The 26543-nt window shown below is 41.5% G+C and overlaps 2 protein-coding genes and 2 pseudogenes across 2 annotated transcripts in view; 1 reads left to right on the top strand and 3 right to left on the bottom strand.

The window, feature by feature from the left end:
* The window catches only part of LOC132867726 (histone H2AX-like), a 1044434-nt pseudogene that overhangs the window by 190776 nt on the left and 827115 nt on the right, over nucleotides 1-26543 (top strand).
* Nucleotides 1-26543, bottom strand: part of LOC132867717 (uncharacterized) — a 1045807-nt pseudogene that overhangs the window by 187627 nt on the left and 831637 nt on the right.
* Nucleotides 1-26543, bottom strand: part of LOC132867683 (zinc finger protein 271-like) — a 155828-nt gene that overhangs the window by 114169 nt on the left and 15116 nt on the right. The gene's annotated exons all lie outside the window — the stretch shown is intronic.
* Nucleotides 2013-5119, bottom strand: LOC132867704 (putative uncharacterized protein DDB_G0281733). Its single transcript, XM_060900712.1, has 2 exons — nucleotides 5040-5119; nucleotides 2013-4133 (listed from the first exon to the last, which is right to left on the bottom strand). Exon 2 carries the CDS (start codon nucleotides 4078-4080, stop codon nucleotides 2668-2670), a length of 1413 nt encoding a protein of 470 aa, XP_060756695.1. The 5' UTR covers nucleotides 4081-4133; nucleotides 5040-5119; the 3' UTR covers nucleotides 2013-2667.

The raw sequence follows: 26543 nt of genomic DNA on the forward strand, positions 1-26543 counted from the left end.
CATGCGCACACACAACACACACACACACTTTCACTCTCTACACGCCAAGGAGACACACACACACACCTTCACCCACCCCTCTCTGAGGTCACACACAAACATTCGACAGACACAATAGCCGTTTAGAGAGATTATAATTTGTTATAAAAGGTGTTTGTAATATTTCATCTTTGGCGAGAAAACTGTGAATAAACAGCAGTGAAACCGATCTCTGTTTCTCTGTTTTTTTGCGGTGTTCTGTCCCAGAATTCTGCAGGTGGCACGAGGGCATTGGTCTCGAGAAGTTGACCGTTCCAGCTGGGGGAACCCTAACAATTTGGGGGCTTGTCCGGGATACTTCCGATCAGGTAGGGGGTCTCTTTTAATTGATTAGTTGGGGGGGACTTCCGCCTGGTTGGTAGTATCAGAAAAAAACCCAGTTGTTTATTTTTTTGGTTATCCTCGTGTAAAGGCACGGGAAGATGTTTTTATTTGGTGATCCTCGTAGTTTGTTTATGGGATGATTTTATTTGGTGATCCTCGTAGTTTGTTTACGGGATGATTTTATTTGGTGATCCTCGTAGTTTGTTTACGGGATGATTTTATTTGGTGATCCTCGTAGTTTGTTTCCGGGATGATTTTATTTGGTGATCCTCGTAGTTTGTTTATGGGATGATTTTATTCGGTGATCCTCGTAGTTTGTTTACGGGATGATTTTATTTGGTGATCCTCGTAGTTTGTTTACGGGATGATTTTATTTGGTGATCCTCGTAATTGGTTTACGGGAAGATTTTTGTTTGGTTATCCTCGTAATTGGTTTACGGGAAGATTTTCAGGTTATCCTCGTGAAGTGAATGAGCCGTCACGGGAAGAGCGCGCTTTTTATGTTAAACCCATAATAATTACCCTAATTAATCTCGGGACTGATTCCTTCATGCCACCATGGGGGGAAAATTGTATTAAGGTGCCCAGACCCCGAGAAAACCCCACGGGATTGGATGAATTGCTGTGGTTTAGCATTCTGGACAATTTGGCAATTAAAATTCTTATAAGATGCAAATTAAAATAATTTACCTAAAATTTGAATGATAATTAACAATGATATATCCCAGTTACTTTTTCAGAATGAATACAAAGCTCCAATGTTTGACAAAACACAAAGTGTAAATGTTATGCACTCTTGGGAATTGATTATAGCTCTAAATAAATATTGAAGGTTTTTTTTTAGAATCCATATAACTTTTTTTATAACGCCCGTATACTATGTTTATTACATCAAATCCGTATAAAATACGGACATTCTGTATATTCATTATAATCTCAATGAAAGCTTCACTGAATCGATTCTTTAGAACAAACTCGCATGCGTGTGAATCAATTTACTTGATTCACTCTTGACTCAGAATCTACGGAAACCTTATTTGTATTCCTGTTTTCAAATTGTAAACAATAATCACACTTTCATGCTGCATGAAATTAAAGTATGAACTTTCCTCAAACCATTACGTGTGCATGAACTCAAACAAATGCAGTCCATGCGTCTGTATCGATTCACTCGATCGAGTCATTTTTATGTTTCGTCTCGAAAAAGATCCGAATCATTTGTGAATCTCATCACTGTTACGGAAGGAGAGAAGAGATCCTCTTCCCTCAACATAGAATGGTTGCTTCTTAATCAATTCGTTTCAGCGTTTTATTTTATATTCATTGTGTGTCGATAGTCCGAAACTTGTAACTGGAAAGTTACCAGTAAAGTCACGAGTGGTCCGCGAGGTGATCTCTGAACAGGACCCCTGAGTAGTCTACAAGACTATTAATGTGTTTTAATAATTAATAGTGCAGCTATTAATGCAGTTTCATGCCTAGATCCTATAAATGATGAATACAGGGATTAAAGCAAAAAAAAATCCTGAGCCTGAACTTTGTCGACACAGGCAAGAAACTAATATATATATATATATATATATATATATATATATATATATATATATATATATATATATATATATATATATATATGTGTGTGCACGTGTTTTGGATTGTGTGTTTATTTTCAAGCCATACCAGGGGGTTTGTGGGGGCATGGGATCAGAGATTGCATGAATGGAAAATTAAATTTGACTTTTGAAAATCCAATACCAAAAACGGCCAGAAGATGGCAAAAGTGCATCTACTATATCTACCACCTGTATGTACCACATTTCTTTTGATATCCAGTTTTGGTGCTCAGCGTTGTCCTTAACAAGTAATAAATTAACCTACAGTCACAAGGTGAACTGTTACAAAGGTAGATGAAATTCAGTATGGCATTTAGAGAGCATTAAAAGTTTTAATAATTGAAATAATTTAACAATTTCACCATTTCAATAACTTTGAACATCAGTAGTAGAATGGCAAATTAAATACACAAATGTTATTTAAACCAATAGAACGTTAACATCAAAAACCCAGTAACATCAAAAACATTAAATACTACATAAAATGATAACTTAAATCAGATAAAATTCAACAAAGTGCTTCAGTAAGGTTGGAATGATCACAACCTGTTTCAAAAATGAAACATAAAGTGCTCCATTTTTTCCCCTTTTTACTGGGTGCTGAACAAAGTGCTACATTTGCATATCCAAAGTACTTTTCAGTGAAGTTGGAATGATCACAACTTGTTTCAAAAATGAAACACAAAGTGCACTATTTTTTCCACTTTTTACTGGGTGCTGAGTCATCCGAACTCTTCCTTTTTCCAGAGGTAGTTGAGGCTGTTGCAGTGGATTTCTTGGCTGGACCATAAAACAGAGAAAATAACTTTGGTTGCCCAGAGGAGGAGGAGGTGGACGGCCCAGAGGAGGAGGTGGTGGACGGCCCAGAGGAGGAGGTGGACGGCCCAGAGGAGGAGGAGGAGGACGGCCCAGAGGAGGAGGTGGTGGACGGCCCAGAGGAGGAGGTGGTGGACGGTTGAGAGGAGGAGGTGGACAGCATAGAGGAGGAGGAGGACGGCCGAGAGGTGGTAAGCAGCCGAGAGGAGGTGGTAGGCAGCCGAGAGGAGGTGGTGGACCGCCCAGAGGAGGAGGTGGACCGCCCAGTGGGCCGAAAGGGTCTTGGTTTTGAAGAGGAGATGGTCTTTGGTATGGCAACTGGCCTAGTGGAGGAAGAGGAGGGTCCACTGGAACAGTCCTTAGCTGGCCTTTTTGATTTCCTCGCCTGGCTCACTATCCTGTTTGCCACTGCTGTAGACCGCACCCTCATGGCCTCAGTCATCCTTTTCTGCCTCATATCCTCTTCTCTTGCCTTCTTTTTTTCCAGGTGTAGTTGGTATGTTTTATAAGAGGCGAGGCAAGAATGCCTTAAAGGCTGGTCTATAGACATTGTTGAGGCCGTCCACTTCCTGGCCTTCATGGTGGATTTGATTATGGCAAGGCCCTCATATGTTTCAACATTCATTCGGCACCTGTCTGCCTCTAGAATGTCGTCCATGATGTTGAAGGACCCCTCCACCAGTGGGCCTGTGAAGATGGAAAGCAGAGCTCTCACAAGTTTCATTAGGGTGGGGTATCTCGCACCTCTCTCTGTTCTGAGAAGTGCCACCTGACTCCACCAATCCACGTCAACTCTGCCGTTTTCCTCATCATAGGTGTTGGCCAGAGGTACCAGGTCAGGATCTATTTGATAGGCACGGACCTCCTCCTGCAGTAGGCCGAGTGCCTCAGAGGGAACCACATTAGGCAAGGCCTTCCCTAATGCCATAAATGCTGAACATAAGGATTCACTCTGTATGAGGGATGGGGTCAGAGCGGAGAGTGAGGTGACTATGTGGTTGTCGAGGGGGAGATTTTTGAGCAGAAACTCTGTTGCCTTCATGTAGCCTTCTCTGAGGGAGTTGTACAGGTTTCCAACCCACAGCTTCTTTTCCACACGGGCCTTGGCCATGGCGGTGTACACATATCTTCCGACAGAAAGATTTTTGTTGGAAAGCTGTGCCTCTGTATCCCGTACATTGACCTTGAGGATCTCTTTCACTCTCAGTGGGATAGCTCCTGGCTTCATGAATTTGCTCATCAGCTCTCTCACAAGTGCCAGCATTTCCACATGCAACAAGTGCACCATAGGTTTTTCATGTTGCAGCTTTTTCAGAAATGCCTGAAATGTTGGAAGGACACCTGTAAACATAAACAAAACATTTCCATTAGTTGCAGTTAAAATTAGACCCAGACAATTAGGTAACAGTTAATGTTACTGTACATTTACTAATTGTACAAAGCTCTAAGGAATTATTTTTATTTAGATTACAGTTGTTGAAAAAATGTTGACCAAAGTGTTCCATTTGTACTTTGTATAGCCATCCAGGAGAGCTGGACCCTAACCACCACTAAAAAATAAATTCTATTCATGTAAATTAACCATGGATTTTTCTACTCATTCAAGATACCTCTGAACAGATCAATCAGGACCGTCAGCCTTTCAAAATCTGTAAAAAGCACAGAAATGCGTTGCTTCCTATTTTGATTAGCTTGGGTCCTGGATGCGGTGGCCTGTTCTTGTTGTAAAACCTCTATCCTGGCCTGTTCCTGCGGCGAAACCTCGTGCCTTCCCAGGACTTGTCTGAGTAATTTTCTGGAGCGCGCGCGCGCGCACACACACACACACACACAATTATAACTCTCCCTCTTATAAAAAAACACATGGGGATTAAGGCTGCATGTAACACACAGCAATATTGACTCTGCAAACTGCAAACAATGCATACATCCCTACTTAAAAACAATGAATAAAAAACGCACTGAAAAAAACCCCAGCAGAACTGCAATAAGTTTTCATCAAATTATCATACAGCTCGCAAACTACACGACTCACGTTTCAGACGAGAATCGGGCCGATAGTCGTGTAGTTTGAGACCATCTGAGAGGTTAGCCTATATTTGACCCGGCACTAAAATGACGATTCTCGCATTCCTATTCAGGCTAAATGAATCTCAGGTTAATTCGAAAAAGAATGAAACCGAGGACCGTCATTTCATAGCCTATTCGGACAAATAACGAACGACTTTATTTTTGAATGCTTCTTACCTGTAGCGATGCTCTTCGCCCGGATCCAGTAGGTGGTAGTAGTGCACAATTAAGGCATCCAGGAGTTCCCTAATCCTATCGCACACCTCCAACATCTGTAGGAACCTGTTGCTGATGGGCCTAATCAAGCTCTTTGGTGTTGTATGGAGCAATCGCTGGAATTCCGAAAAGATCTCTTTTTGTTTCGGAGACTTGTCGATGTCATAGTACACATCAGAGCAGAAATCCTCCACTTCTCCCTTGAAAGGGCTCATCATGGCTTTTGCCGCATTAGACACCATATGGACAGTGTCGCCAGATACATCCAGTAGGTGAGGGTTCTCCTTACGCAACAGCGTTTCGAGGCCGGCCTTCTTCCCTCGCATCACCGCACAATTGTCCAGTAAGATGCTGGTCACCTGCTGCAGCCCTAATCCATAAGACTGCAGTATGTCCTTCACCTTCTGTGCAAGTACGGCAGCATTGGCTATATTAAGTTTTCGGCTCGAGAGGTGTTGTGTTGTTACGGCATTTTCCTCGGTATCAAAATATCTAACAAGGACATTCAGAACTTTGTCCATGTTGTTATTGGTGGCCTCGTCCACGTTCAATGAAAACATGTTGTTTTTCAATTTGTTGGACAGCTGCCGCTTGAACTCCGGTGTAATGCCGTGCGTATTAAAATAGCTGGCCAGCTGATTTGACATTGACATTCTACTGAGAGCCGCTTTGTCTCCCGCAACCTTTTTGCATAGGTCGACCAGGGGTTGAGCAAGGGTGAATGACAGGTCGTGTTCTGCGAGGAAAGCACACACCCTTATTTTTAATTCGCACACTCGGTCAGTTATTGATGTTGGCACTGCAGCTGTTGCCGTAGCTCCCGGCAAGCGTGTGGTGTGTGGGACCGCACGGACAGCAGCTTGATGGCCAAGGTCTAATTCGTGTGTACGTAGCACCTTTTTGCCACTGGATCCGTAAATTATCTTCCTGGAACATAGCGTGCAGTAGCAAGCGCCTGGTATGCCCAACTTCTTGCACCAATTTCTAAATGGCTTGCCATCTCGCCCAGTCTCCTCCAGCCATGCCCAGCGCCATTTATTTTTAACACCTTTCTCTAGGGTCGTCACATCTGCCCCAGAGTTCACGAACTGCATTTTGCCCACGCCACCATGCAATTCCGTTTTCTCTCTCTCTCCCTCGCCCTTCTCTCCAACACAAAAGTTCATTTATTTTATTTTTTTTACTTTTTACCCTCTCTCCGTTGAATGGAGCCGTAACGGCGCGAGGTGACTTTCCGTGTCGATCTTCAGCACTGCACCGCATCGAAGCAAGGAAGAAATGAGAGGAGGGGGTAAAGGCTTTCCTTAGACCCGCCCCATTCTTCTTCTGATTGGCTAATACTGTCAGTTTCAGAGCGCTCCTTTACTACCATTGGCTGACAAACACAAGAGGGATTTCGACGGTCATTTTTTTTTTTTTTTAATTGCCGTCAATTTATTTTCGATTTATTATTTTTTTAAATCCACGGGCAATCACTACAAACCGGAAATCCGGCATGGTGCCGGAGAACTTTAATCCCTGTGAATACGAAGTAGTTAAAACTAAGACAGAAGTATGTGAAGGCAAAATAACATTAGAACTCCAGTTCCCATAATGCCTTGTGATACAGACATGGTAAAAACAGAAGAAATATATTTAAGGCTTAGAGTTTGATTAATTCAGCCAAATCAAATATCACTTTCAGATTTGAAGATATTTATCAGGAATCATTTTTAAAATATTGAGTAGTATACCACTTCCTGTTTAAAGGCATAATAAAAGGCATCAAATATCAAAACTCTACTTGTGAATGGAAATGCTGAAAAGTTTCTGATGCGTTTTAGCGAGACGTGGACTTGTCTGGGAAATTAGATCCACAGCGAGCTAACCCGCTCTTTACTTCATTTTTGACATTTTTTGAATAATTGTCGTCCTATTATAAATATAATATTTTGAATAATTGTTCCATAGCAATATGCTCTGTCTCTTTTCTCAGTCAACATTGAGACAAGACTGACCCAGATAGATAGCAATAATATAAACAAACAACCATCCATGCAGACAAGGACACACATATCTGCACTTGGCACTTTCTCACAATAATAAATTTAATATAATTAATCTCTTTATATTACTCGGTAAATTCCATATACATAAAGTCAAAATGTCCAAGACAACCAATTCTCATTCCCATTAATACTGTTAATTGAATTAAAAATGTATTTTAAGTCTCTGTCACATATCGAATCAAACAAAAAGGTGCTTATCAGCTATTCAATTTTATTCAAATTACATTCGGTGAAATTGTTTGTCATTTCAATTTGCCCTGTTTTATATCTCCTTTTCTTTTTTTAAACTTATTGCTCCTTATGAGGCTAAGCTTAAACATGTTCCTCCTATCCACAGAGGATATGGAATAGATAGGCCTTTAATGTATTTAGTTAACCATAATTTTTTTCAGCAAGAAACAGAGTTAACAAACGTTTACTTGAAGAATGCTTTTGTTTGCAGTCTCTGGTTTAGTTCGAGTCTCTGTGTCTCTCTCTGGCGGTGGCTACAGACAGTAAGCAGACGTTTAATTTCAGTACATTCCTCATAAATCAATGTTTTATCAGCCTGACATTTTGCTGTATGGATTGTACATGATTTGGTAAAATACTAATTTAATTTTTTTTTTTAAACCAAAAAAAAAAAAAAAAATCACAAATTGTGATTTTACACTGTCACAATCAATATATGTAGTATTTTTATTTTACTCGTGTAAAATTGAAACTGAGCCATGTTGGGTTTTTTTTTAAGAAAGCTAACGCCCGACAGGAAAAGGATAAGTTTTCAATGTAGCATCTTGCATGGAGCTTTACTTGTACAATGGCGTGTAAATGCTTGTATAAATGGATGAGTTCACCGCAATCGCCAGCAAGGAACTTGTATGTTGTATGAGGGTTTAAGATATGTTGTCTATAAGAATTCTGAATTGTGTTGAGTAAGAAGAGTCTGTCTTTGATTCTGTGCTTAATCAGTTTTTGGTTGCGTTTCATTGTAGTGTCTTGAACAAAGAATGAATGTCGGACGCTTTGGTGAAAAGCCAGTGAGTGTTTTACTAGGAAAGATGAAAAGCATGTGGAAAGAAAGGCAAAAGTGAATGTTGGATGGGAAAAAAAAAAGGTCACAAAAGCAAGTTTGTATAAAAGACAAAGATGTGTTGATGTTTGAAGTCTGAAGTGAGCTTGTAAATCTGTTTACTGTATAAAGAGAACATAATTAAAGGGACAATAAAGATCTGTGTAAGATATGCATCTGAAAAAGAAAAACACTTTGTCCTTCCAGTGGTGTTTATAAATCGGAGACTTGGGTTTATCTTTATTTAACCATTAAGAAAAAAAAAACGTCATTTAAACGCCTGTTTATGTTAAGCAGTACCTCTCTCTCTGGATTGATGTCATCCAAGGCGTGGTGAGACCGTGTACCAGCTCGTACAATACACCTGTCAATCTGATGGTACCTGGCGTTTTACGCAGGATTTACGCAAGATTAATGAATTGATTGTCCCTGTTGCATCCATTGTACCTGACATTTCTTAATGATCTCTGTTCTGCCTTTTTCACATGGGGATATAGTATACTTGGACACGTCAAGGTTTCATTTGACTCTCCTGCTGTTTTTTCAGCTGTAATTCAAATTCATAACGCACTCTGTGACCTCTCCCTCCCTCAGGAGTCTGTGGTCTGTGTGTTCTGGTATCTGCTGAGTCACCAGAAATCTGCCAAGACACTGACACTTGCGCCTGCTCCAACATCTGGTGCACAAGGGCTTTAAGGTTTCCAGGACCAAGCTGCAATATTGCATGGACACTGAAGTTTTTGAAGTTTTGAACTTTCTCAAGGCTGTCATTCTAGACACAAAACGCCCTGCAACTAAACATGCACTGATGTCTTTTCTGGGTCTTATCAATTACTGCAGACAATGGATCCCTGACTGCTCTTTATATGACAAGATTCTCCGTTCTTCAATCTCTCATCACGGTCCACTGCAACATCCTTTGACCTGGACTGACGCTATGGTGGTCGCTTATCACTCCCTCAAAAGGACCCTTTGTTCCGCCCCTGGGGTTACCTGATCACTTCAAGCCCTTCCAGCTCTATGCCTGTGAACACCAAGGCACAGCCTCTGTGGAGCATGAGGGGGGGATGCGTCCTTGTGCGGGTTTTTTTTTTTTATCCAAAACATTAGACATTGTTTCTCAAGGCTTACCTGCGTGTCTAAGGGCTGTCTCTGCATGTGCTCTGATGGTTTTAGATGGGGAAAAATTGGTTTTGTCTCACTCACTGATCTTGTACTCGTCACATCAAGTTAAACAGGTGTTGCAAAATTTACAGACCCATTAAATTAATTTATCAGTAATTTAATTGATAATTAAATTAACATATGACTGTTTATTCTCTGTTCTACTAACAATCTCGAAATCTGTGTCACATCCTCTTTTGATAATGTAAGTCACGCTCTCGCACGCCTCCTTAATTCTCAGGATAACACTTGGGATGACATTGATATTGGCTGTCTAATGCCGCTTTTCCACTACAAACGCGGCTGAGTCGGGCTGAGCCGTGCCGTGCTGAGTCGAGCTGAGTGGGGCTGTTGGAGTTGCATTTCGACTACAACCGCACTGAACCGTGCTGGCTGGAAGTGGGTGGACACATTGGGTGGAGTTAGCGAAAGTGGGTGGACGTCAGGTGATGTCGTTAAGCAGCGCAAACAGTGACATCAGTGAGCTTTTAAGCTGTAGTCTCACGACCCGGAGAGTAAACAATAAACATGGAGGACATGGAGTCGTTAGTGTTGCTGGTCTTGGTGTTGTGGCTTGTTGTCACCGACAACGCCAACAGATACTGGCAAGAGCGTATAGATGAGGCGAGGCGCATAAGGCTTCATAATTCTCGTAATTCGTAATTCTCCTTCTTCCAGGTTTACGGTGTTTACAGATCCCAGCGTGCTCGCGGGGCGTGTGTGGGCATGTGAGGACACTCCTCCTCACCAATCAGTGCACAGGGGAGTGTCTGCTCACGCCCCCAGCCTCACTCGGCTCGGTTTGGCTCGCTTCAGCCCCACTCCAAAACGGTGCGAGTTTTAGGGGCTAAGCAGGGCTGAAGCAAGCTGAGTCGTGCTGTTCTTTGGTAGTCGAAACGCGAGCCGTGTCGGGCTGAAGCGAGCTGAAGTGAGCTGAAAAAGGGTAGTGGAAAAGGGCCATAAAAATCGTACCTGTACATACTACTAGTATCAGGTCTGATCTCTTTCCTCCAGCCTTCTAGGGATCTTTGTTGATGGTTCTTGTTCTAAACCCTCAGACGGTGTATAATATTTATAATTTATAATATTTATAATACCTCTGTGGTTACTCTGTGTGCTCACTGCCTGATATTGTGCATGAGGCATACGCTCTTCCTTTCTCATTTGATTTTTGTCATCTTGATTGTGGACAAATTCTCTGAATCGGTAGAAGCTTTTCCCTGTTCTCAAGAGAACACGAAGGTAACTCGTATTCTGGCAAAAGAAATAATACCTAGTTATAAAATAATAATAATTTTATTTTTAAGCGCCTTTCAAGGTACCCAAGGACACTGAACAGTAAAACAAACAAACAAAAGCAGAACAATAAAATAAGAAATCAATAATAATAATAATAATAATAATAATAATTACCTCAAAAGTCACACATATTGTAAGTATCTCTCACTAAACTGGTGTTTTCACATTCCGTACCACCCTCAATCCTCTGGTATCGTAGAACGTACTAATCAAACATTGAAAGACAAACTAACTAAGGCCATGCAGGCCACAGGTTCGAAAAATTGGGTAGATTTATTGCCAGCCACTCTGGCTGAAATTCGTATGACACTAAGAAATTATTTTTGGAAGACCTTTCCCTCTCCCCTGGAAGAAGGGAACTCCGGCTCTGGGTACCTCTGATTTGAAAACACATATGGACGAGTATTCTGCAGCCCTTATAGATAAGTTGTATAAAATTTGTGACAATATTATCTCCACCATCAGCACCCACACACCTCTTTCACGTGGGAGACAAGGTGCTGGTGTGACTTTTTAAACGATTTGGACAATTGGGAGAACCTAAATATAGTGGGCCTGCAGACATAGTCGCCATTACTTTTACTGCTGTTTTAACTAATCTTTTTCCACAGTGGATCCATGCCACGCGATTGAAGAAGGCTCCATAACAAAGCTGTGTTACAATGACAAGTTTGCTATTAACGTTTTTTTCTATGTCCCTATCCAGTCTCTGTTTTCTCTTTCTCTCTCTCTCTCTGAGCTCTACACAGATTTGACGTGACCTGTGTGCAGCCCTGGCCGACTGAGAATCCTCAGATTACCTGCAAGACGTTGTGAACAAAGACGCCCCGTTTGGGACCAATCATCCTCACTACAACCATGACAGTCCTCATCACGAGTTTTGTGACTACTGCTGCTCGGAGCAGGGTTACCCGCTCGAGCTGGACCTCGAGACAACATCTTCTGGCAATTTGCTAACTGGACTGCACAAGCGCACACCACATGAATGAAAGTTATGTCTGTCATCTGATGCCATCTGATGTATTATTACATGTCTCTATGCTCTGAAGCTCTGTATTCTTACAGGATTCTGTTCTCACTATAGGTCAATATGCCCTATAATTCCATTTTCCCTCACTGTTTTAGAACAAATTACTCTGAAGGAAGTAGCATGTATTTGGGACAAATTAAGAGGTTTTGAGTTTCTCTAAGCTCCAGTGAGGTGGGACGAGGGCTGATGGGGCATGCCCGCCCTCTGAGCACCAATACCCGTCAAGAAGAGCAAGGATTAACTCAAGCATATGAGTTGTATGTATGATCAGAATATTGGGGTGTGATACTAGATTACAATCTAGTATCAAAGGGAGGAATTGTTAGATTTAAAGCCATGATTTAAGTTAGTTTTATAGCTACACGTGATTTAGGATTGTTAAGACTTTATGATTTAATATTTTAGAGCTTTTTAAGATCCTTTATTATAACAGTGATTTTAAACTATCCCTGTGTAACCTGACCTTCCTCCAGTGGAGAAGACACACACTTCTTTGTTAAGACTAAACATAGTAGAATTGTCGTAAAAACATCTCGCATGCTTTGACGTGCATAAATGCTGAAATTGCTGAATTGCTGATATGAATATTATTTTGCTTATGATTGAAGGTTTCATTCACACACACATATTGTAAGGTTTTATTTCTTTGTAAGGATAAATAATTGTAAATATTTATTCTTGACCAAGAAGGCAGTAATTCTTAATACTTATTCTTAATATTGTAGTTAAAATGCCAGCTAGAAGACATTAAATTCTGTGTAACTTGTAAATTACTGTGTGACCTTCCTCCAGTCACAGAGAAGTGCTGACCTACTTTGCTAGACTAGACAAACATGTCTTTGGTAAATGCTGAGTTGTTAAGAACATATTTTTGATATGGGATGTTTTGCCTATGATTGTTTTACTACATATTAATAAAATTAAGATGTAATTTGCTGACTTAGCACATTTACATGCACGCTCACACACACTTTCACTCTACACACCAAGGAGACAGACACACACACACACACACACACACACACACCCCTTCACCCACCCCTCTCTGAGGTCACACACAAACACACACACATTCGACAGACACAATAGCCGTTTAAAGAGATTATAATTTGTTATAAAAGGTTTGTGTAATATTTCATCTTTGGCGAGAAAACTGTGAATAAACAGCAGTGAAACCGATCTCTGGTTCTCTGTTTTTTTGCAGTGTTCCGTCCCAGAATTCTGCAGGTGGCACGAGGGCATTGGTCTCGAGAAGTTGACCGTTCCAGCTGGGGGAACCCTAACAATTAATAATAAAGCTTAGATTACACATTTTTTCAGTTTTACTCAAATTAGGGTGGTGCAAAAATGAGTACATCCCACAACAAAAACTACTACATCTAGTACTTTGTATGGCCTCCATAATTTTTAACGACAGCACCAAGTCTTCTAGGCATGGAATGAACAAGTTGGCGACATTTTGCAACAATCTTTTTCCATTCTTTAACAATGACCTCTTTTAGTGACTGGATGCTGGATGGAGAGTGATGCTCAACTTGTCTCTTCAGAATTCCCCATAGGTGTTCGATTGGGTTCAGATCAGGAGACATGCTTGGCCACTGAAATCACTTTCACCCTGTTCTTCTTCAGAAATCCAACAGTGTCCTTAGCTGTGTGTTTAGTCATGTTCGAAAAGTGCACGACGACCAAGGGCACGGAGTGATGGTAGCATCTTCTCTTTCAGTATAGAGCAATACATCTGTGGATTCATGATGCCATCAATGAAATGCAGCTCCCCTACACCAGCAGCACTCATGCAGCCCCACGTAAGGACACTGCCACCACCATGTTTCACTGTAGGCACCATGCATTTTTCTTTGTATTCCTCACCTTTGCGACGCCATACAGTTTTGAAGCCATCAGTTCCAAAAACATTTATCTTGGTCTCATCACTCCAGAGTATAGAGTCCCAGTAGTCTTCATCTTTGTCAGCATGGGCCCTGGCAAACTCTAGGCAGGCTTTTTTGTCCCTGGGCTTTAGGAGAGCTGCTTTTGTGGACGGCATCCATGCATGCTATTCCTCTGCTGTGTACGCCATATTGTGTCACAGGAAATCGTCACCCCAGTTTGGCTTTCTACTTCTTTAGATAACTGCAGTGAACTTGCATGCCGATTTTCTTCAACCCTTCTCATCAGAAGATGCTCCTGTCGAGGTGTTAACTTCCGTGGACGACCTGGACGTCTCTGTGAGATGGTTGCAGTTTCATCTTTCTTAAATTTTTGTACCACTTTTGCTACAGTATTCTGACTGGTAAGTAAAGCTTTGCTGATCTTCTTGTAGCCTTCACCTTTGTGGCGTAAAGAAATTTTCTTTGGGGAATTCTGAAGAGACAAGTTGAACATCACTCTCCATCCAGCATGCAGTCACTAAAAGAGGTCATTGTTGAAGAATGGAAAAAGATTGATGTTGCAAAATGTCACCAACTTGTTCACTCCATGCCTAGAAGACTTGGTGCTGTCATTAAAAATCATGGAGGCCATACAAAGTACTAGATATAGTAGTTTTTGTTGTGGGGTGTACTCATTTTTGCACCACCCTAATTTGAGTAAAACTGAAAAAATGTGTAATCCAAGTTATATTATTAATCTTACTTTCACATAAGTTAAACAGATGCTATATTAAACTTTGTCTTGTCAACATTTTGGAAATTGTTTGTGTTCACGGAGATATTGTTTAAAATGTTACTTTTCAAAGGGGGTGTACTCATTTATGCTGAGCACTGTATATAGAGCTTGCTATGGTAAAAAGCTAATAAAAAAAAATTGATATGTCAAAACACTGCTTACAATGTATTTGAGATTGACTATCATCTTGCCTAAATCCAAAATATTTCCACACCACTGAATGGAACCTTTTTTTGGTATGAGCACAGTGGGATTGTTCACTTTGTTTGCACCACTATCAGTTGGGTTTTCTTCTGGATTCATTTCAGGGTTTTTTTTTTTAAATTTCCTCTTACCATAAACTTTTCTCTGCTTCTCTCTCACACTCATTCGCTCTGCTCCTCTACTACCACCTTTCTGCTACACTGCACCACATGGTGAAAAGCTGCATTGTCACTGGTTGAGGGAGAAAGCCAAGATGATGCAGAATTAGGGGGCGCTTGAGATTCCCTTTGGAAAAGAAGGAGCACTTGTTTTGATGCAGCTTATGTAATAAACTGCAGAAGAATCGTTGACATTTAGAAAGGAGATTGCGGTGTGAATCGAGATCACGATTTTATTATGATTAATTGTGCAGCCCTAGTCTGTACTGCCATTAACCCTCTCAAATGAACTCATCCATGCCCGCCAGAACCAGGCAGGTCTGTAAATGTGAAGGGAAAGTGGGGAATTAGCACTTCCGCAAGGAGGCAGGGCTACTGGCTCGTGTCCCTGATGCACTTCAGGCTTCCCCTGATCGAGCAGGGGTGTACAGGATAGCTGTGAGTATTCAAGGGGGTACACATCAGGTTTTGGTGGATTCAGGTTGTAATCAGACCTCCATACATCAAAGCCTGACTCCATGCGGGGCACTGGGCAATGAATGTTTGGTGAAGGTTAAGTGTGTGCACAGTGATGTACAAAAATATCCGCTGATGCCCATCACTATCCACTTGTGTGGAGAAAAACATAGCATAGAGACCGCAGTTAGTTTGAGTCTCACTCACACACTGATCCTGGGGACCGACTGGCCAGGGTTTAAAACATTAATGAAACAAATAATCGTGGGCGAGTCCGGCAGTAGCACATCGCTGGAGGATCCTGCCGCAACATTGGCTGGAGAGGCGGCCTCAGGCACTTCTGCGTCAGTTTCACGTCATGACAACACAGAGTGGGGAGAGCCCTCCTTCCTCTCTGGGGAATCCCTTAGGGAACTTCCCATTGGAGCAGGCTTGTGACGAGTCTCTGAGACACACCTTTGACCAAGTGAAAGTAATTGATGGTCAAATCCTCCAGCCTAACATTGCGCTTTCCTGCCTGTATTTTTGTATCATCAAGGATAGGCTGTATTGAGTGACGCAGGACACTCAAACTAAGGAAAAGATAACACAGATGTTGGTCCCAAAGAGCCACAGGGAGCTTTTATTCCATGTGGCTCATCATAATCCTATGGCTGGGCATTTGGGGCAGAATAAAACACTAAATCAACTCATGGCCCGTTTCTATTGGCCAGGGATTTGTGCCGATGACCACAAGTGGTGTGCGGCTTGTCGTGAATGTCAGCTGGTAAATCCAGCGGCCACACCAAAAGTGCCATTAAGCCCATTGCCACGGATGGAGATCCCCTTAGAAAGAACTGGCATGGATCTCATCAGGCCATTAGATTGATCTGCATGCGGGTATCGCTTTGTATTAGTCATTGTGGATCATGCAATGTGATACCCGGAAGCAGCGCCTCTCCGCAATATCTCAGCACACAGTGTTGTGGAGGTGCTCTTCCCATGAACTTTGCAAGATGGTGGCGCATAAGAATGCAGCAACTTCACTCTCCTCGATGCGGCTGTTCCTTTTGTCTGTCTCGTTTGTTTGTTCTTTTTTTCTAATCGGCGGGAACCTTGACATACAAATGGCAAGACTTGTTAAGGACTGGGACACTGTGCAGTGAATCGGATTTCACCAAAAGTTTTTACATCAACTATCTGCCGCCAGAGATCGCATGACCAGCGGAGTGTTCGTGGATCACCATACCGGGCGGAAGACGCAAGAGGCAGTGCAGGGAACAATGCCAGAACCGCGACTGCAGAGCCGGCATTCAGGCCCGACTGAGGAAAGCCCCGCATAGGCCAGTGCTATCCAGCATCTTCCTGACCAACGCCAGATCGCTTAATAATAAGATGGATGAGCTAACGATCTTCAATGCACAAAAATCAGTGCAGAACTGCTTGCTGATGGTGATAACAGAGACATGGCTGCACTCGGGAGTCCCGGACAAGGCTATCATGCTAACGGGACGCACAGCGCACCGGGCTGACAGAAACGGTGAGTCCGGTAAGAGCAGAGGCGGAGGGCTGTGCATCTACTCTAACAACAGGTGGTGTACAAATGCTACAGTGATTGAGAGATACTGCTCACCTGATCTGGAGTTTGTCACACTGAGATACCGGCCTTTCTGTCTGCCGCGTGAGTTTACTGTTGTTATTGTCATGGCTGTTTACATACCACCCAGCACTAATGCTAATGTAGCATTAAACATCTTGCTAACAGCCATTAGCATACTGCAGTCTTTGCATCCCGTTGGGATTTTTATTGCGGCTGGGGACTTTAATCATGTAAACCTACAGACTGTCCTCCCTACATTCCACCAGCATGTTACATGTCCAATGAGAGGTCAAAACACACTGGACCACGTATACAGTAACATTAGGGAAGGCTATAAAAAGTCTCTGCCCATCCTCACTTAGGCCAGTCTGACCATTTATCCCTCTTTCTCACCCCAGCATATAGACCTCTCACTAAGAAAACTATGCCTAGAGTGAGAGACACAAGGATTTTGCCTGAGAACGCAATTCCACAACTGCAGGACTGCTTTGAATGCACCAATTGGGACCTATTTGCACAACAGGATTTAGAGGACTATACATCCATGGTTTTGTTTTACATTCATACTTGTATTGAAAAAGGTCACTGTTGAGAAATGAATATGTTATCAAAACAACAAACTGTGGATGACCAGGGATGTCTAGCAGCTGCTGAGAGACCATGACACAGCCTTTAGGTCTGGCAACATGGAAGTGGACAGCGTTGCCAGATCCAACCTAAAAAGGGGAATCAAAGAGGCAAAAGCAGCCTACAGTAGGAAAATCAAGGGACACTTCTGTGAGGGGGACCCCCAGCGCATCTGGCAGGGAATCCAGCACCCCACAAACCTTAAGGGCTCCACAAATTCAAACACCAGTACCAGCAGGAACCTAGCAGAGGAGCTCAACCATTTCTTCACACGTTTTGAGGTGACTGAGGCAGAGACTGGGTCCACACTGTTATCACCCATGAGCGACCTGGCACTCACAGTGAGTATGGAGGTGGTCAGGAGAGTGCTCCATGGTGTGAACCCCAGGAAGGCTGCCAGTCCCAACGGTATCCCAGGAAGAGTACTGAAGGGCTGAGTGGACCAGCTGACTGAGGTATTCACTTCTATCTTCAACCTCTCTCTAGCCTCCTGTACTGTCCCCAAATGCTTCAAGTCTGCCACCATTGTGCCCATCCCTAAGAAACCATCTGTCAGCAGCCTATGTGACTACAGACCTGTAGCTCTTACCTCAATGGTTATGAAGTTCTTTGAAAGGCTAATGCTAAAACACATCAAAGCCTCTCCCCCTCCCAGTTTGGATCAGCATCAATTTGCATACAGAGCCAACAGGTCAACAACAGGAGATGCCATCAACACAGCCCTCCACAGCGTGTTGACGCATGTGGAACGACCCGGCGCATATGTAAGAATGTTGTTCATGAACTTTAGTTCTGCTTTTAATATTATCACACCCAGCAGAATGATGTCCAAACTTTACAGTCTGGGTGTCAGCCATCACATCTGCAGATAGATCAAGGACTTAAAGGAACAGTCCACCGTACTTCCATAATGAAATATGCTCTTATCTGAATTGAAACGAGCTGCTCCGTACCTCTCCGAGCTTTGCGCGATGTCCCAGTCAGTCAGACGCACTGTCACTCCTGTTAACAATGTAGCTAGGCTCAGCATGGCCAATGGTATTTTTTGGGGCTGTAGTTAGATGCGACCAAACTCTTCCGTGTTTTTCCTGTTTACATAGGTTTATATGACCAGTGACATGAAACAAGTTCAGTTACACAAATTGAAACGTAGCGATTTTCTATGCTATGGAAAGTCCACACTATAATGACAGGCGTACTAACACCTTCTGCGTGCTTCGGCAGCGCATTGATACGGAGCTCAGGTATCAATGCGCTGCCGAAGCGTGCAGAAGGTGTTAGTACGCCTGTCATTATAGTGCAGACTTTCCATAGCATAGAAAATCACTACGTTTCAATTTGTGTAACTGAACTTGTTTCATGTCACTCAGGGGCTTCAAAGTTTGGGAGAATAGCAGGGTACAAGTAATTTACAGCAGGGTGCAAAATGGTAAAATGTCTGCCAGCGGCAGACATAATGCACGCAAAGCGTGCATAGATAGATAGATAGATAGATAGATAGATAGATAGATAGATAGATAGATAGATATGCAAGTACGAATTTTTCATAGCGTTGTTACGCATGCCAGTGTTTCCCACAGAAATTTTGGAGACTATGGGGCAACAGATACTGCTGACGTTTTCCAGCCCAAAATATGTTCAAAACCCACCAAAATGCACTTGAAATTGTCCAACTGGGCGGGAAAAATCCCAATCTGGCAACACTGTGTAGGCACTGCCGATGGTAGTAACACACGTTTGTGCTGAACTGAACACCCAAGAGATTCTTTTAAGCTGGGAAGGGTGTTAAAACAATCCAAATCGAAGTGTTCAGAGCACAGGATGGATGTTGGTGAGGGCTCCCACTTGTCACGAGTGCGCCTGACTTGCTTCACCCACGTCGCATGCAGCTCGGGATCTCTGGGAAACTTGAATAAACTTACCCCATCCTTGTGGGTTTTGGAGCAAAAGCCGGCAACACAACGCGAAGGCATAATAACTATATATAATAAATGTATAATAATGTCTAATAAAAATACAAATAATGATAAACTGAACACCTGTTGCATCAACAACAAACTGGTAAGTTAGGAGGAAGGTTCTTTCGCTGACGTCATATAGCTCCTCCTCCTCTTTCGTCTCCTGGGTGCTGCAGCCCTGTCAAATTTGCCCAAATAGCCGCGTTTTTTATCATAACTTGTAAAATAGGCGCCTTCGTGAATTAATATATGGATCATCGGGAATTACTTTTTATGTTATAAAACATCGCCAAAGATGTCAAAAACGTGTCATCAGCACTTTAAATGTAACTAAGAAATTGATAGAACAAGAAATGGAAACAAATAGATATACAGTGGTGCTTGAAAGTTTGTGAACCCTTTAGAATTTTCTATATTTCTGCATAAATATGACCCAAAACATCATCAGATTTTCACACAAGTCCTAAACGTAGATAAAGAGAACCCAGTTAAACAAAGGAGACAAAAATATTATACTTGGTCATTTATTTATTGAGGAAAATGATCCAATATTACATATCTGTGAGTGGCAAAAGTATGTGAACCTCTAGGATTAGCAGTTAATTTGAAGGTGAAATTAGAGTCAGGTGTTTTCAATCAATGGGATGACAATCAGATGTGAGTGGGCACCCTGTTTTATTTAAAGAACAGGGATCTATCAAAGTCTGATCTTCACAACACATGTTTGTGGAAGTGTATCATGGCACGAACAAAGGAGATTTCTGAGGACCTCAGAAAAAGCATTGTTGATGCTCATCAGGCTGGAAAAGGTTACAAAACCATCTCTAAAGAGTTTAGACTCCACCAATCCACAGTCAGACAGATTGTGTACAAATGGAGGAAATTCAAGACCATTGTTACCCTCCCCAGGAGTGGTCGACCAGCAAAGATCACTCCAAGAGCAAGGCGTGTAATAGTCGGCGCGGTCACAAAGGACCCCAGGGTAACTTATAAGCAACTGAAGGCCTCTCTCACATTGGCTAATGTTCATGTTCATGAGTCCACCATCAGGAGAACACTGAACAACAATGGTGTGCATGGTAGGGTTACAAGGAGAAAGCCACTGCTCTCCAAAAAGAACATTGCTGCTCATCTGCAGTTTGCTAAAGATCACGTGGACAAGCCAGAAGGCTATTGGAAAAATGTTTTGTGGATGGATGAGACCAAAATAGAACTTTTTGGTTTCAATGAGAAGTGTTATGTTTGAAGAAAGGAAAACACTGCATTCCAGCATAAGAACCTTATCCCATCTGTGTAACATGGTGGTGGTAGTATCATGGTTTGGGCCTGTTTTGCTGCATCTGGGCCTGTTTTGCTGCATCTGGGCCAGGACGGCTTGCCATCATTGATGGAACAATGAAATCTGAATTATACCAGCGAATTCTAAAGGAAAATGTCAGGACATCTGCCCATAAACTGAATCTCAAGAGAAGGTGGGACATGCAGCAAGACAACGACCCTAAGCACACAAGTCGTTCTACCAAAAAATGGTTAAAGAAGAATAAAGTTAATGTTTTGGAATGGCCAAGTCAAAGTCCTGACCTTAATCCAATGGAAATGTTATGGAAGGACCTGAAGCGAGCAGTTCATGTGAGGAAACCCACCAACATCCCAGAGTTGAAGCTGTTCTGTACGGAGGAATGGGCTAAAATTCCTCCAAGCCGGTGTGCAGGACTGATCAACAGCTACCGGAAACGTTTAGTTGCAGTTATTGCTGCACAAGGGGGTCACACCAAATACTGAAAGCAAAGGTTCACATACTTTTGCCACTCTCAGATATGTAATATTGGATCATTTTCCTCAATAAATAAATGACCAAGTATAATATTTTTGTCTCATTCGTTTAACTGGGTTCTCTTTATCTACTTTTAGGACTTGTGTGAAAATCTGATGTTTTAGGTCATATTTATGCAGAAATATAGAAAATTCTAAAGGGTTCACAAACTTTCAAGCACCACTGTAATAACGTTAATGAAAATAAGATTATTCATATTTTGTTAATTTCACCTTAAATTGCACCAGAATGCACGAATATGAACTGAAAAATCAAAATTTTCCTATGCTATTAGTTTGTTCATCAAAATACGATTTTTTCGCCACGTAGTCGCAAAAAAAAAAAAATCACCCAAAATTTCCCATTCATTTTCTATGGAATTAATTGAAAAAATAGCACTTTTTCAAACATCCGCTTCTCTGGCATGCTTTCACCTAGAGACATGATTCAAACTTTAAAAAGTAGAGAAACTTCTCCTCTGTGGATCTGCCATTCAACTTTTTTGCTAGGGTCGCTACTTTTGGATCAGTCCCAGCTCAAACACCATGTGGGTACCTGGACAAAAATCAGGCTTTATAATGGGTGTCTATTGCGTTACACACCAGTGGGGCTCAGGAATTTAGAGTGTAGGCAGCCTGAAAAAAAAAGCTCAAACTCTCATTTAAACTGTGATTTCAGCCACAATTCTCACTCTACACACATAATTTTCTCAAAAGTAGTAGCCACACTTGTCCTGATTCACACAATGTGTCTACCTACACGATAGGATTTACAGTTTTTGAATGAAAAGCCAGAAAGTAAGGAGAGGACAGGCGCGCTTCCCCATAGACTCCCATTATAAACGTGGCAGAAAAGTCACTTGCTTTTAACTCGCACTAGTGTCCTCATTTTTTACACTACAGACAAAAAAACTAGAGACAGTTCCCCTGTGGGAAATTGTGAGAGTGATGCAGTGCGCATGGCAGTCACAGTTGCTGGAGCTGAGCTGTATTGTGTGAATGTGTGACTTGCCATGAAGCTACAAGCCTGTGTCTCTCTGAGAGGGAGCAGCCCCTCCCTCCTGTGTGTGTGTGTGTGTGTGTGTGTGTGTGTGTGTGTGTGTGTGTGTGTGAGAGAGAGCGAGCAGCCCCACCCGCGTGCTGAGCAGAGAGACAGAAGCATACAAAAAGGGCAGTTTTTCCTCAGGGGGGACCCCCCCAAACAATGGGGATTTACACGAAAACAGAAGGAGATATTCACAAGCTTCTTTCACAGTGAGCGCCACAAGGCTCTCCTGAACACAGTGATGTAATTTTTTTTGTCTGTAGTGTAAAAAATGAGGTCACTAGAGCGAGTTAAAGACGAGTGACTTTTCTGCCACGGTTATAATGGGAGTCTATGGGGAAGCGCGCCTGTCCTCTCCTTACTTTCAGGCCTCTCATTCAAAAACTGTAAATCCTATCGTGTAGGTAGACACATTGTGTGAATCAGGACAAGTGTGGCTACTACTTTTGAGAAAATTGTGTGTGTAGAGTGAGAATTGTGGCTGAAATCACAGTTTAAAAGAGAAAGTTTGAGCTTTTTTTTTTTTTCAGGCTGCCTACACTCTAAATTCCTGAGCCCCACTGGTGTGTAACGCAATAGACACCCATTGTAAAGCCAGATTTTCTCCAGGTACCCACATGGTGTTTGAGCGGGGACTGATCGAAAAGTATAGAATCCAGCAGAAAAGTTGAATGGCAGATTGACAGAGGAGAAGTTTCTCTACATTTTAAGTTTGAATCATGTCTCTAGGTGAAAGCATGCCAGAGCAGTGGATGTTTGAAAAAGTGCCATGTTTTTCAATTAATTCGATAGAAATGAATGGGAAATTTTGGATGATTTTTTCGCGACTATGTCGTGAAAAAAATCGTAGAATAACGAACAAAGTAATAGCATAGCGAGTCCAATCAAGCTGCACGTTTTGATATATTGCTTGTCTGTGTGCGACGTACGGTTATTGAGTTATTCGAAATCGAAATTTGTACGGAAGATGAATAAGTTTAAGTAAGAAGAAACATGCAGAAGAACAATAGCGATGCTGACTGCAGTCTGCATCACTAATTACATCAATGTGTTCAGGAGACCCTTGTGGCACTCAGTGTGAAAGAATTTTGTGAATATCTCCTTCCGTTTTCCAGTAAATCCCCGTTGTTTGGAAGGTGCCCTCTGAGGAAAAACTGCCCTTTTTGTGTGCTTCTCTGCGTCTCTGCTCGCAGCACGCGGGTAGGGGAGGGGCTGCTCACTCTCTCACACACACACACAGGAGGGAGGGGCTGCTCCCTCTCAGAGAGACACAGGCTTGTAGCATCAAGGCAAGTCAAACATTCACACAGTACAGCTCAGCTCCTGCAACTGTGACTGCTACGCGCACTGCATCACTCTCACAATTTCCCACAGGGGAATTGCCGGCTCTAGTTAACAATGCACTTTTTATGGAGACGTTTTAATGTTATTCTTTATTTTTTTATCCAGTTGAATATTTAGCGTACAAATGTATTTTCAGCTCTTAAAAATGACTGAGGTCTGGACCGCGGGGGCCTCAGAGCTGGCTGCAGCCATGGAGATGAACAAGACGCTAATAGGAAGATAAGACAGTTCAATGACAAATGGAAGTTCAGGCAAGATTGGCTAGTTCATAGCAAAACCGAAAATATCCTGTACTGCGAAGACTGTAGAAAGTCTGGCAAAGACAGGCACCAGTAATTTTAAACTCGAAACTATAAAGGACCACGAAAAGTCAAATGCACACATCGGTCCTATAACATCAAAACAGGCGAAGACAGCTGGTTCACTACAGGACAGCATTGCTTTCAGTCCCTGGCTGTCATGAAGTCGGCTGAGCTGGAGAGGATGGAGCTGCTGTTTAGAAACGTTCACACGATTGTAAAGAAGTCGATCTCGCCCCAGCTATCAACTTATGGCCTGCTGGAAGCCTCAGGTCACGAAGACCATTTTTCATGGACCATTCAGACTCATCTGATGATGAATGTAATGAGGACATTTAATGTCTCTCTCTACACATGTTCACACACAAAAAATTAATAGACAATACATAATATACATAATGCTTGATAATACACAATACTTGCATATCAAAACATCAAATGTTTTTCAATGATAAATGTTTTGAATCGGACTTTTAATATTAGAATCAGTTCAGTTGTACTGAATGTTATTTTTCATATTATACGATATTTCATATTGTAAGGGGCTTGAATTTGAGTTCAATAAACAGAATACTCTGTTTATATTTTTGTCTGAATTGGTTGCATGTTTTCATATAGGGAGCTACCTTAACAGTACTGAATACTTGAGTGCTACTGTAGAGATACATTATACGCTGCCATTCATAATTAAATCTAGATCTTCCGAACTTTAACATATGATGTTGAAGAAAAAACTGCAATTTCCTGGCAACAAAATTGTGGCTAGTGAAAAGGCTGAATGGCTAGTGACTCAGAAAAACCACTAGCCACAGTGGCCGGTGAGCAAAAAAGTTAATGTAAAGCCCTGATATATATATATATATATATATATATATATATACACACACACACACACACACACATACATGCATGCATACACTAATGAATCTCAAAAAATTAGAATACCATGAAAAAGTTCCTTTTTTTCATAATTTAATTCAAAAAGGTAAACTTTCATATATTCTATATTCATGACATGTAAAGTTAAATATTTAAAGCCTTTTTAGTTTTAATTTTGATGACTATGGCTTATAGCTCATGAAAATCAGAAATCCAGTATCTCAAATTATTAGAATATTCCCTAAGATCAATCAAAAAAAAAAAAAAGGATTTACAATACAGAAATGTTCAACTTCTGAAAAGTATATTCATTTATACACTCAATACTTGGTTGGGGCTCCTTTACCATGAATTACTGTATCAATGCGGTGTGGCATGGAGGTGATCAGTCTGTGGCACTGCTGAGGTGTTATTGAAGCCCAGGTTGCTTTGATAGTGGCCTTCAGCGTATCTGTATTTTTGGGTCGGGTGTTTCTCATCTTCCTCTTGACAATACCCCATAGATTCTCTATGGGGTTCAGGTCAGGAAAGTTGGCTGGCCAATCAAACACAGTAATATCATGGTCAGCAAACCATTTGGAAGTAGTTTTGGCACTGTGGGTAGGTGCCAAGTCCTGCTGGAAAAGGAAATCAGCATCTCCAAAAAGCTCATCAGCAGATGGAAGCATAAAGTGCTCTAAAATCTCCTGGTACAGTAGATGGCTGTGTTGACTTTGGACTTGATAAAATACAGTGGACCAACACCAGCAGATGACATGGCATCCCAAATCATCACAGACTTTGGAAACTTCACACTGGGCTTCAAACACCTTGGATTCTGTGCCTCTCCACTCTTCCTCCAGACTCTAGAACCGTGATTTCCAAATCAAATGCAAAATGTACGTTCATCTGAAAAAAGGACTTTGGACCACTGAGCAACAGTCCATTTCTTTCTCTCCTTAGCCCAGATAAGACACTTCTGACATTGTCTCTGGCTCAGGAGTAGCTTGATAGTAGGAATGCAAAAGGTGTATCCCCTTTCTTGAAGATATCTGTTCGTGATGGGTCTTGATACACTGACACCAGCCTCAGTCCACTCCTTGTGAAGCTCTCCCAAGTTCTTGAATCAACTTTTCTTGACAATCCTCTCAAGACTGCAGCCATCCCTGTTGCTTGTGAACCTTTTCCAGCCACCCTTTTCAGCAATGAAATTTTGTGGCTTACCCTCCTTGTGGAGGGCATCAGTGATCATCTTCTGGACAACAGTCAAGTCAGTAGTCTTCCCCATGATTGTGGTTCTGTGTACTGAACTAGACCGAGAGATACACTGTGTTCATACTGTTTTACTCAAACTCAAAATGAAATATTCTAATATTCTGAGATTTTTTTTGTTTTTGTACTGTATGCCATACTGATTAAAATTGAAATAGAAAAATGCTTGAAACATTTTAGTTTGTGTAAAGAGTCTAATATATAACATTTTCACTTTCTTCTTTTTCACAATTTTCTAATTTTTTTGAGATGCACTAGTGTGTGTGTGTGTGTGTATATATATATATATATATATATATATATATATATATATATATATATATATATATATATAAACACACACAAAAAAAATGTGTGTGTATTTGTGTGTATATATATATATATATATATATATATATACATACACACACATTTTTTATATGTGTGTGTATATATATACACACACACAAATACACACATTTTATATATATATCACACACACACACATATATATATAAAATGTGTGTATATATATATATATATATATATATATATATATATATAAAATATACACACCTGTGTGTGTTTATATATTATATTATATATATATATATATAT

This window comes from Neoarius graeffei, chromosome 19 (genome assembly GCF_027579695.1).
Source record: "Neoarius graeffei isolate fNeoGra1 chromosome 19, fNeoGra1.pri, whole genome shotgun sequence".
NCBI lineage: Eukaryota > Metazoa > Chordata > Actinopteri > Siluriformes > Ariidae > Neoarius > Neoarius graeffei.

Coding starts and splice junctions, on each gene's coding strand:
- LOC132867704 (XM_060900712.1), bottom strand. CDS start 4,080: ATGGTGCACTTGTTGCATGTGGAAATGCTGGCACTTGTGAGAGAGCTG.